The sequence below is a fragment of the Poromitra crassiceps genome (assembly GCF_964638095.1).
Source record: "Poromitra crassiceps genome assembly, chromosome: 9".
Lineage (NCBI taxonomy): Eukaryota > Metazoa > Chordata > Actinopteri > Beryciformes > Melamphaidae > Poromitra > Poromitra crassiceps.
This window is the reverse complement of record NC_139630.1, coordinates 9304403-9317536: the sequence shown is the minus strand read 5'-3', so window position 1 is coordinate 9317536 and position 13134 is coordinate 9304403. Positions and strand designations below refer to the sequence as shown.

General features: G+C 44.3%; 1 protein-coding gene across 1 annotated transcript in view; it reads left to right on the top strand.

Annotated features, from left to right (window-relative positions):
* The window catches only part of rfx6 (regulatory factor X, 6), a gene marked incomplete at both ends in the record, with an annotated part of 86698 nt that overhangs the window by 39650 nt on the left and 33914 nt on the right, over nucleotides 1-13134 (top strand). Inside the window, 2 exons of the mRNA XM_083642847.1 lie at nucleotides 4502-4611; nucleotides 10190-10307. Coding sequence (XP_083498973.1) covers nucleotides 4502-4611; nucleotides 10190-10307 — 228 coding nt within the window. The remainder of the gene's footprint in view (nucleotides 1-4501; nucleotides 4612-10189; nucleotides 10308-13134) is intronic.

Sequence of the window (13134 nt, the reverse complement as noted above, 5' to 3'; positions counted from 1 at the left end):
TGGAAGCTCCCGCGGAAGAAGAAGCTGCTTGCTAACTGTAGCAGTTAGCTAGCTTATCTCGTCTCGTTACCAGCGACATCACAAACAGACAAAAATGACTAGTGGCAGGGGACAAACGTGGAGTCTGTAATGTTTACTGTTCTATTGACATATAATTGTCTAAAATAAACAAGACATAAATTGACTGGTTAAACGACATGCGTCCATCTTTATTTTCTGACATGGAGTAACTGGGTGTCGCATAGTGACACGTCATCAACAATGGCCGATGGCCTCAACGTAAACTGTCGGGAGGAAGTCAGTATAACAGAACGAGATTTCTGCCCACGTGACTTTGGTTCGTGTGGGCAGGACTAGTGGATTTTGGCCTTGTGAACGCAAACCGAACCAGCTGAAAAACGAAACAATGTATCATCCTCTTCTCTGGCCCGAACCAAGGACCCGGACTTTCTGGTGTGAACCCGCCCTATGTTTACCTCTACCACGTGCTTATAGCAGCGGACTCGATGGACCTTGCCATCACACCACACCACCTAAACTGGAAGCCCAACCTGCCTCGTCCCGGGGCAGGTTGCGACCTTTCTGTTGCTAGAGTTTAACTCTTTGCCCATGCAGGTTCGCCTCTCGGCAGAAAGACAGAGGCGCGTTCTGGAGACAGCCGAGGCCCTGCGCCACAGGCACACGTTTGCGGTGCACCAATGCACAGTGATGCTGAGACTCATGGTTGCGGCGGCTGCCGCGGTCCCCCTTTATTGGATATTTTCCCCCGTATGACGATGTTAAGTTGCCCAGCTAGAGCAGCCCGACAACGAAAATCTGATTTCTATACAGGCGTCATTTAGTGCGAATCTACATGGTTACTTTCGACGAGTAAAGAATTATTAGAACTTAAAGTTCCGTATTTACAGAGCTAGACCATTGACTGTATATAAATATACAACGGAAAGCTATTAAGCTACAACCAGCAGCTACGTAAAAAGTTCAGTGGGGGGCAGGGACCTCACTGAGGTTCCAACCCAACGGAGCTACTGTGCAGAATCCGGGTTCCTAAATATTACGTATTGTGGACTCACGAGAGCATACTGGGAGGAGGTGGAGACAGATCCTCCATATTTATTTATCTCACTGCTGTGGAGGGGAAAAAATACAATTTTTTCGCTATTTTGGGTATGTGCTAGACAGTGACAGGAAAGCAAATGACTGTATAGGTCGGATTCGAACCTGGGTCACCTGCGTGAATGACTACCCTTAATGGTATGTTCTACCAGGTGAGCCGCCGGGACGCCACTACAGTGATATTTTACGTTGACCAATCACAGCTCATGCTGCTATGGCATCATCTTACATAGACCAATCACAGCTCATGCCTCATGCTGCTATGACATCACTGGTGAGGTAATACATCACTGATGATACTCGGGTAACAACATTGTGACATCACAGATGACATCACAATTGAGACTGCACGAGTTATTTTCAGCTGTTCTGGAAGACCACAAAGACGCGCTTCGCTGCCTGTAGAATTCCTTAACTCACTGACGCCCTCTGGTGTGCCTCACTCACCATGACATCAAACGGAAAGTAGGAGCTCCAATCATGTACAACAGGGGTGGGCAACTATTTTTCATGGGAGGCCACATGAGAAACCCAGATTGTTGCCGGGGGCCGAACAAATATTGTCATGCCGTAACCCATGGATGGGCAACTTTGATGATAGAGAGGACCACAAAAAAAATTCCTCGTTACCAGATTTTGCTGAGGGCCGAACGGCGCCAGCGCGAAAAATTTGGGGCATTTGAAGCCAGGTTTAGAGGAATAACTCATTTTTAATTAACAGTTGTGATGTCATTATTCAGTCTTAAGTCACTCCTATGTCACCACCTGCTCTCCCTGCAGGGCTTGAAATTAACTTTTTTGACCACCTGCCAATATGGCTGCTAGATTTTAAAGTTACCAGCCAATTAGAATTTCCACTAGCCGAAATGTTTTTCTTGAAATAAACCAGAATATGAGTGGGTTAATTTAAGCATAAGTATCAGTAAGTGGCCCGGGATTCTCAAAGCCTGTGTTGAGGGTCACACAAGAACAAAAATGCACTCTTGAACCTAAATAAATCCAAAACCAACGAGTTAATTATTTATTATTATTATTATTATTATTAAATGTTTTCTTCAATGTAGAACAGTAATTTCTTACACATGAGATTACTTTTAGCATTTTAGTCATAAAGAAGATTATTGAAAGATATTCCATATTCCAGACTGAAATGTTATAACAGAAGTGGAGTATTGGCCAGAATGACATGAACATTTGGAAACTTATTCAGCGGGTATCTTGCATGTTGCGTTCAGGTGCATTGTAAAAAAAAAAAAAGTTTTACAATTCTATCGCGGGCCACACAGGGGCGCCGGCGGGCCGTATTTTGCCCATGTGTGATGTACAAGCAGGTCCTGACCGTACTCTCAATAATGGCACCCGGATGGTGGTGTGCAGCTGATGGACAAGGTGGTTGAATGTGAGATTTCTGTGGGGACAAACAAGGTGAAAGGATCTTCCTGCCAAGAATTCCTCACCATGACACAGATGATGAGCTCCCTTTACCTTCAGCAGTTCCCAATCAGATTGGCTTCTCAGTGACCATCAACAAAGGTCAAGGGGCAAGAGAATGAGCGAGTTGGCATCTACCTGCAGTGTTTGCTCATGGCCAGCTCTACACAGCCTTCTCCAGTGTTTGTCAAACATTTCCATAACATGTTATTATGGGACACTGTATGTATTATAGCCTACATCACTGCATGTTTAGAAGGGGCTTATGTATTATAGCCTCACTATTTCTTCGATGAGAGCCGCACTGGCAGGACAAAGTCAATAGGAGAGGCACTAGGAGTCAATAGGAGAGCCACCCCAACCAACAACATCTGCCTACCATTTTTTTGTGTTTTATTGTTTTACACACACACACACACACACACACACACACACACACACACACACACACACACACACACACACACACACATATATACAGTATATATATATATATATGGGCTTTCAGGCCTGGAGGGATTTCGAAAAACATACCGACCGCAACGGTGGGGGCCGTCGGTGGGGGCCGTCGGTGGGGGCCATCGCTGGCGACGCTAAAGTTCTAGCTAACCTGTTCGCATCTATGTTCGCAATGGCATCCCAAGTATCATCATACTATTATGGGATGCGATGCGAACAGTTGTATTATGGGATGTGCGTTTCCCAGGCAACGACACACGTTGACACGTTTTGGAACAGCGCTGCACGCTGGCACAATACTCCTAAAAGCAAAATGCTTATTGTTTTGAATGATTTGGCACCTTCTATTACTGTCAACACCAGTATTGTTGTATTGTAATAATATGCCATAAAGGTTTATTGAAATTTTGGGGAGAGCAGGGGGGGGAAATCTAAAAATAAAAAATAAAATTGCAATTTCTTAGAGCCGCCAACTAAAGCTTCGAGAGCCGCCAGCGTCTCGCGAGCCGTGCAATGAGGAACTAGGATCTACATGATACATCAGGGGTTTACAAAGTGTGGGAGACTGAGCGTCCCCTCAGAGAACATGTTCAACCCCTATGGACTGTGTCTGCAGCCAGGCTGGCCAGCGCGGGCCGACAGCCCCCAGCCCCATCAATCTTGTAAAATTCGTCAGAAATAGCTCCCCAACACATACAAAAACATGAGCATAGTGTTTGATGTACATATAAAGAACTGCCGCGATCGGATTTGTGAAACACGCGAAAATACTTTTTTTTTTCTCGAGATTTCCCTCTCCCTGGTTTCTCCCCTGAGCTTGCCTCAAGAGAGGCACCCAGACTGTGTGCATTTTCTTCTCTGATTTTTCCGCCTCACGTTGATCACGCTGAAGTTGGCTCGTGCCCCCCAGGGGAGGCATGGCTCGTGCCCCCCAGGGGAGGCGTGGCTCGTGCCCCCCAGGGAAGGTGCGCCTCACACCTTGAAAACCGCTGACCTTTATAGGCTACATGAAGGGCAAAGTTAGAAATGCCCAAAGGTCACTTTATTCTAGAATTGAGCGAAGCTCTGTTAATTTCTCACCTCCAGAGTCTCCACCTACAATTGAGCGTGCGCAGCGTGGAAAATCTATCATATCAGAAGGGGACCACACTTGGACGCATATATTTAAACCATCTTTCTTGTATTAAAAATAGAACCACCTCCTATTTGTGTGCAGGTCTGATGGTCCCTTCTATTAACCACAGCCCCATATCTCTGCCTGGTGTCTCCTCTGCTGTCTCCTCCTGTCATATCTCTGCCTGGTGTCTCCTCTGCTCTCTCCTCCTGTCATATCTCTGCCTGGTGTCTTCTCTGCTCTCTCCTCCTGTCATATCTCTGCCTGGTGTCTCCTCTGCTCTCTCCTTCTGTCATATCTCTGCCTGGTGTCTCCTCTGCTCTCTCCTCCTGTCATATCTCTGCCTGGTGTCTCCTCTGCTCTCTCCTCCTGTCCCTCCAGACGACTCCATCACTGTCTTCCAGGAGCTGAAGGAGCTGCTGAAAAAGAATGCCACGGTCGAATCCTTCATCGAATGGCTGGACACGGTCGTGGAGCAGAAAGTCATCAAGGTAAAGAGTCTATCTTCATGTTTTTCTCTATGTGTGTACTCATGTATGTGTGTGTGTGTGTGTGTGTGTGTGTGTGTGTGTGTGTGTGTGTGTGTGTGTGTGTGTGCGTGTGCGTGTGCGTGTGCGTGTGCGTGGGTGTGGGTGTGGGTGTGGGTGTGGGTGTGGGTGTATGTGTTAGGCTTGGACGATATCCAGAATATAATGAGAATATAATATCGCAATACTGTTCTCCCAAAATATTGCCGGGGGAATCACTATTCTATCTATTACTATTCTATTATTACTATACTATTAGTATGGTGTGTGTGTGTGTGTGTGTGTGTGTGTGTGTGTATGTGTGTATAGGTGTATCATTTTGTACATTTGATACATATACTTGTGAAATATGTATTGCTACATATCAAACCTACCATGCCTGGAGTGAGAAGGGGCTGGTTTCCATCAGAGACCTATACATAGATGGTCAAATTGCATCCTTTGATCGACTGAAGAGGAAGTTTGAGTTGGCTGGCACGGATTGGTTTAGATACCTGCAAATCAGAGATTATCTTCGATCCAAGATTCATACCTTTGAAGCGCTCCCAAATGAACATGCTTTTTTCGATGTTTGGCTGAGGCCTCCTCACTCAAAGCATCTTATCTCTAGATTTGGATGTCTGTTTGACAACTGCACCATGGCCTCTGCTGAGAGGATTAGAGAAGCGTGGCAGAGGGAACTTGGCATTGATTTATCTGACATTATGGGTAAGATTTAGTCTGTGATACAACTCTGCTCAGTTAATAGTAGACACCAGCTGATCCAATTTAAAGTCGCTCATCGTCTTCACTATTCAGAGGGTACACTATCTCATGCCTTCTGGTTCTGCTCTTCATTAATGGGATTCTGGGCCAAAATATTTGACTGGTACTCTAAGGCCTCCAAAATAACCCTACAGCCGGAGGCAGAACTCGCCATCTTCGGCTGCTCGGAGTCCTCTCTGAACTTCCCTACAGCTGTGCAACAGTCTCTGACACAGGAGACAACTGTTGCCAAAAAACTCATTCTGAAGGAATGGAAATCCCCCTCTTCATCTTCTTTTCAATTGTGGTTGACGGACATGATCTCTGTTATACGGATGGAGAGACTCCCTGAGGACCAACTTACTTTAAACAAAATTAAACTATCTGAGACCCATTTCTAGCCTACCTCGATGAGGTTAGGGGTGACGAGTGACTCGCCCGGCTGGTTTCTCATGGACCCCTTGCGTGGGATCCCACGCACAACATCTCTTACAAGCACATAAGCCACTTATGCAGCTGGTAGCCGTAGCACCACATTGTAATATTGAATGTCGATAATGTATGTATGCTTTTTCTTTCCTTTCTTTTCCTGAGTTTTGTTTGTGTATTGTTCTAAATTTAAAAAAATTGGAAAAAAGTATAAATACTAGGCGATAGGACAATCTGGGAACCCAGGGTCTATTCTTATTTGAAAAATTGACTCTGGGACAGCCCTACACGGAAAAGGAAGTGACGTGCTCCACTGTTTACAGTCTGAATAGCAATTTGCGCCACGACTTTGGCAACACTACTAGTCACAACAACTACACCTCCAGTCATTTTCCACTGTTGTTGTGAGACGAGTTGACGTCTTCTATGCAGTGTGTTTTTACGTTAACTCATTCATGGCCAGTTTAGGACTGCCAATATTTAGCACAGGCCAAAGATTTTCATAATTGTTGGTCATCTTTCAAGACCCACAGTAAATTATCTATTAGCACCAAAGTGATTTGCAATACCTCAAAATGAAGATGTACGTCTCTGGGTTCACCAGGGGAAAAAAAGGGAGCTTTTAGCATGTTCTGTACTCTACTTATAGCCATTTATATACACCCTGTTTTCACCAAAAAGGTCTCTCTGAGAAAAGAAATTGCAGACAGACAGACAGACAGACAGACACACAGACAGACAGACAGACAGACAGACAGACAGACAGACACACACAGACACAGACACACACACACACACGCACACGCACACGCACACGCACACACACACACACACACACACACACACACACACACACACACACACACACACACACACACACACACACACACACACAGAGAGAGTTCTGTCCACAGTAGGGATGTCAATTTTCGGTTAATTTCACTTTCGATTAACCGACGCTAATAATCGATTAACCTATCGGTTAATTCATAATTTTTTTTTTTTTTTTTTTTTTTTTGTCTATTTACTCAATGAGCTCATGCCCAAACAAGGCGTGTCTATTTAGATGCTGAAATGTTAATGCTTTTTGTGTTAGAATTATGCCTTTATTTTTTGTTGGCTTTGCTGAAATTTATAAGTTTATTGCCACATTTTGATCAGGTAATCATTCCAAAATCATTCTGGCTCTTATATGGATGACAAGGAAATATATTTTTGAGAGCTTTATTTCCTGTTTATGTAAACATTACAACAACAACAATCTGTTATTTCTTTTGATTTTTTCACATTAGGCCTACTGTCTTTTGCAGCATAAAAACCTATTTCGATTTGCTGCCAACAATTGAACAAAATTTGAACAAAATAGTTGCATGATGCAAAACATAGACCGGAAAAGGAAGTGATGGTGGCAGGAGAGGCGCGCTCTGTACAGGAAGCTGGGAAAAAAGGTAGCGCTGACCCAGAGTCTATTTTTCAAATAAAAATAGACTCTGCGGGTTCCCAGATTGGCGATAGGAGAACATCGCAGAGGTGTCTGTCTGTCTGTCTGTCTGTCTGTCTGTCTGTCTGTCTGTCTGTCTGTCTGTGTGTCTGTCTGTCTGTCTGTCTGTCTGTCTGTCTGTCTATCTGTGTGTGTGTCTGTCTGTCTGTCTGTCTGTCTGTCTGTCTCTCTGTCTGTCTGTCTGTCTGTCTGTCTGTCTGTCTTTCTGTCTGTCACAAGAATTTACTTCTCTTTTTTTGTGTCTTAACACATTCACTGCCAGCCATTTTTTTTTACTGTAGGTAGGTTCTGCCAGAGGGTTTTTTTGAGGATTCTGGCTCATCTTTCAAGACCCGAGGATTCTTTTCTGCTAAGATTTTGTGAACACACAATATCTCAAAATAACTAATAGAATGTGTGCTTTCTCTGTCTAAAAGAGTTAGTTTGTAGAGTTAGTAGTTATGTAAGCATTAGCAGTTGAATACAGCATGGTTTCAGCGTTAGAAAATTTATTCTGAGATAAACGGCTTTTTGTGAAATTCGATAGAACAGTCACTTTAACCATTCATTTTTGGCATCAGTAAGACCTAAACAATAGTTTTGAACAGTAATTTCCTCCATAACAGCAGGAAACACCCCTCTGCTTCCAACTCCTCCCTCCGTGGGCGTTCTTCTTGGCTGCAGGCAGCGGCCGTGTCACAAGCTTGTCACCAGTCTCACTGCTTTGCTGCTGCTGTGCGGCTGTGCCTGTCTGCGCGGCCGCTCTTTGAGGAAGTCTGGATGGACTCGCTCGCATCTTGGAGTTTTGGTTGAGAGCTTTGATGAAGCTTTTGCGATTCTGGTCATATTTATGCTGCGTGTTTCAAAGTGTGTTCCACCCGTAATCTATTGTGCAAATTTGCAATCCCGCACTGCCAGCAATCAGCGCGAAAACGAAAGCGTTTTCGCCAATCCATTTTCATGAGAATGGCTTCGTCACACTGCTTTTTGCTTGCCTTCCTATAGTCAGGAAAGAACTGTCGCCACTTAGTGGGTCGGTGGAATGGGTTGTACACGTTGTACACGTCCAATACTTATATAAGAGATGTAAAAGGGTTAGATGCACATCCCACGGTCAAAAAAAAAAAAATCATTTTTTTTACGTATTAAAATTGGTTAAGTGGTGCCTGTCTGTGGCAGATTGTGGTAATGTGCGTCACGATTGTGATGTCATGATTGTGATGTCATCAGTGATGATGTCACCAGTGATGATGTCATCAATGATGTCACTTCGGCAATTGTGATGTGATGTCATCACCAGTGATGTCACTCGAGCAATTGTGATGTAATCAGTGATGTAATAAATCCTTCCTGACTGAGGCTAGAGGTGGGAGTATAAGGTTGCTTTCACATATAAGCTGGTGGACTCGATGCGATTCAGGGGGGTGAAGTTGCAACATTGTTTTTTCATTTGGTCCGGTTCGCTTTCACACATCACTCGTCCATTGGACAGAATATAGAGGGGAAATCTCTCCTCTTCTGCCGCCTTGCCTGCTGAGGGCTGACTGAACAACACAAGTGAATCAGCCAAACACAAACTTGATGCGATCTTATGCGATTTCTGGTTTTACTTTGGTGTTAGTATCAAATAAATATTTTACAAGAATGCGCCCAATATGAGCAGCAGATGCACTGCCTTTCCTATATTTGCTCTTGTGTTTGGTTCGGTTTGCTTTCACACCACAAACGAACCGCGCTAGAGTTCACTTACAAATTAACCGAGACCCACGTTTTCAAGCGCGCCAGAGTTCGCTTGTTTTTCCGCAACAGAGTTCGTTTGCGCTTTCACACCACCCCAAACGAAGCGCACTATCCGAGGAAACGAACGCTGGCGCGGTTAAAGCGGACCAAACAGCTTATATGTGAAAGCGACCTAAGAGGCGCCTCCAGAGTAAGTGGTGGGAGTATACATAGGGAGTAGAGGACAAGTCCCCCGCATTTTCATGGAATTTGGTGGACAGCAAAGCCAAGGAACACTTGATTAGGTTTTGTTGAAGATCCAGCCAGATCAGGGATTTCTGACAGAAAATCCCTGTAGCCATAAATTGAGCACAGCGGTAGTTCAGGACGGCCATGGATGTCAAGCTCAGCTTAAACCAGCTCACAGCTGATTAGGAGCTGATCTCAAACCCAGCCCACATCAGCTGACTGCTTAGCTGATGCATTCAATTGGCTCAACTCAAACAGGGCACCCTCTTTAATTCTGCTCCAGTCTGCTGCCTAACATGGCTGCTTCATCTGCAAGCTGTTTGCAACCCACCTCCTCCCCAGCTCCTCCTTTCATGCTGTGTCTGACTTAAAACAATGTCATTTCTGTTGTCATTGTTGCTGCTCTGTTCTGTACCTGGGGGTCTTTTGTTGCTCTTCTTGCCTTAAGGCTATTGCATGTTGCTCATGGAGGGGCAAGGAGCTCCCAGAATCTGCTGCTGCCACTCTCCCTGCCTTAGGCTTTCCATGTATGCGCATGGAAGGGCAGGGAGCCTCCAGAACAGAGCCATACCGCCAAATATAACTCATGCTAATAAAAGCTTTAAATTGATCTAAGTGGTCTTGTGTTTTTGACTAAAGTGGGCCTGACTGAACTGAGATAGTGACTTGATTCCACATCTGAAGGGTAGCCTACATTATATTTGCAGAGTCAAGAAATCAATGTATGTCTGAGGGTGTAACAGCAAGTTGGAGAATGTTCAGCATTGATGGAGGTTTGGCTCTCCGATCACCTTCAAGTTATTCTTATTATTCGTACCAAACTGAATTTCAATGGAGAGTCTTAGCAGCATGATGACCTAGCCTAGATGCTACTCTGTTGAAATGCTAAAAATGGTTGCCTCTGTCTTTGTCTCCGATCAGCCGGGTAAGCAGAGCAGTCGGTCAGTGAAGAAGCGAGCTCAGGACTTCCTGCTCAGGTGGAGTTTCTTTGGTGCCAGAGTGATGCACAACCTCACCCTCAACAATGCCTCCAGCTTCGGTAAGAACCTACCTTTTCTGCATCAGCCATTTGTTTGTTGCTATAACGTATTCAAACGGACATTTTTGGAAATCTGGTGCTACACGCATCAATTTAACATGAATAAATCATTACCACTTTCATTTTGTAACTATAGTATAATTACTGTAAACAAATTAGATCATTGCTGAGAGGAATGGTCGCCTCTTAATTTTACTGTACATTGTGTAACCACCGGGTGAGATTTGGCGGGAAATCTGCTCGGTTGCTTTATGGCACAAAACAGGAAGGGGGGGGGGGGGGGGCATTGCTGAGGGCCCAATTCCAATCCGCCCCCTAAACACTCAAGCCCTGAACCCTCAGTCCCTCTAATGGCCGCCATCTGAAAGTGGTTGAGTCATCAAGTGTGGAAGGGATCCACATTGGATAAATAAGAGGATTGGGACAGCAGAGCCCTTTGCACATGACAAGATGATGTTGACTGGCTGGTTTGGGGCTCACTATTGTATATTGTTTATTGTCAAGACGCTTTGAGGAATAGACTCCCTGATGAGTCTGTTCTCATCCAGGCTCTTTGGTTCCGAGTGGAACAGGTCATTTAAAAATAAATGTAGCCTACTGCAAAATCTGCAATCTGCAACATGTGTAATTATAATTAAAATAAGCATAATAATGACATGTCACCTAACATTATACACAATGTCAATACTGTACAATACAATTTTAAAATATTCTTGAAGAGTTGCCTTGGACTTCCTTTGTTCTTTCTACTGTACAATACAGATTCGGTAAAACTATTTCTCATTCATCAAAAAAGTTGTGGATTGCAATTGTAATAGAAATGATCGATGATTATTCTAGGATTGTGTAAAATAACTACTTGCATTCCTCTGATATAATATTTTTGTCTAATCTGAAATCCCTATTAATGTAATGTTTCATTGTCAATTAAGGCATTCCAGCGCACTCCACGTTCGTTTCGCGCATGTGTTCTTTTATTTTTTTGACAGATATTTGCAGCCTTCCCCGTTTTATACGTCCAACGCTATGCATTGTGGGCAATTCCCTTTCCGTAAGTGGCCATAGCTGCTCCCTTACGGTAAGGGGGCAGAAAGGGCTCACTCCGAGCCCTCGTTCACTTTGCGATTTCACCGTGGGACATCCCTAAGCCCTCACTCCCTTCACGTGAACGCGCCTCTAAGGGCTTGAGGCAGTAAGGGGGCGGATTGGAATTGGGCCAAAGATGTCAGAGTTTCCATCAACGACAGATGGTGGAAGGTACGGAGCCCAGGAGTGGCCATTGGAGAAAAATAGTTTCTGACGTGGGCGTGGCCACGATTTACTGTAACGTGCACATGATATGATATTTGAGCTCCCATTTTCTTTTTCCGTGCGCACGAGATAGAATACGTTCCCTCGATGCCCTCTTTCCGTGCGGGCAAATTGTCAAAATGTGCCCTTTAAATAGTGACATTGTGCTCTGGATATGTATATACTTATATATACACTGTAGTCCAGTGATACTCAACTTGCGGCCCGGGGGCCAGATGCGGCCCGCGACAGGGTGCAGAGTGGCCCCCCGACCATTTTCTAATAATTTCACGTTAGTTTTCATTGTGAATTAAAATCTAATTCACAATAAAAACTAACGTGAAATAAAGTTTGACTGAGCTCCAGCTAAATTGTCAAATACCGCCGTCTGCTCGCTACCCAGGCACTTATGTACAGTATGTACTTAACCTAACTAACTTAACCTAACTAACTTAACCTTGCCTAACTAACTTAACCTAACTAACTTAACCTAATGGTGTGCACAACATTGTCAGACTAAACTCTGGCTTACACCCCAAAAACCTACAATCCGCTACAGAAAAATGTATATTGTTTGTTTATTATCTGGCCCCTGGCCTCCTATCATTTCACAAAAGTGGCCCCTGGGCAAAGCAAGTTGAGTATCCCTCCTGTAGTCAGTGCACATAGTGGTGATTGTGTTTAAATGTGGCTGTGCTGTCCTGGCTGTGTTGCAGACACCTGCTTGTGTTTACATGGCCTGAAGGTTAAGTGGCTAAATATGTTGCAATATTTGGGGGATTTGCCTATTCAGTGTAAACAGACAATGGATATTAAAGAGGACCAGACACATTTGATCACATGACTCTAGTTAATTTGCATTTCACGTCAGACAAGACAGGACACTGCTTTCAAGTCTGAAATTGACTTAGATTTGCTAGAAAGATGAACAACATTTCACCTTTTCGCCAACTAGGGTGCTGCTACAGTATATGATGTCACTAGTACAGGACAGTACAGGACAGTACAGTACATTACAGTACAGGACAGTGCAGTACAGTACAGTACAGTACAGTACATTACAGTACAGGACAGTACAGGACAGTACATGACAGGACAGGACATTACAGTACAGGACATTATAGTACAGGGCATTACAGTACAGGACAGTACAGGACAGTACAGTACATTACAGTACAGGACATTACAGTACAGGACAGTACAGTACAGGACATTACAGGACAGTACAGGACAGTACAGTACATTACAGTACAGGACAGTACAGGACATTACAGTACAGGACAGGACAGTACAGTACATTACAGTACAGGACAGTACAGTACAGGACATTACAGTACAGGACAGTACAGGACAGTACAGCACAGGACATTACAGGAAAGTACAGGACAGTACAGTACAGGACATTATAGTACAGGGCATTACAGTACAGGACAGTACAGGACAGTACAGTACATTACAGTACAGGACAGTACAGGACATTACAGTACAGGACAGTACAGTACAGGACATTACAGGACAGTACAGTACAGTACATTAC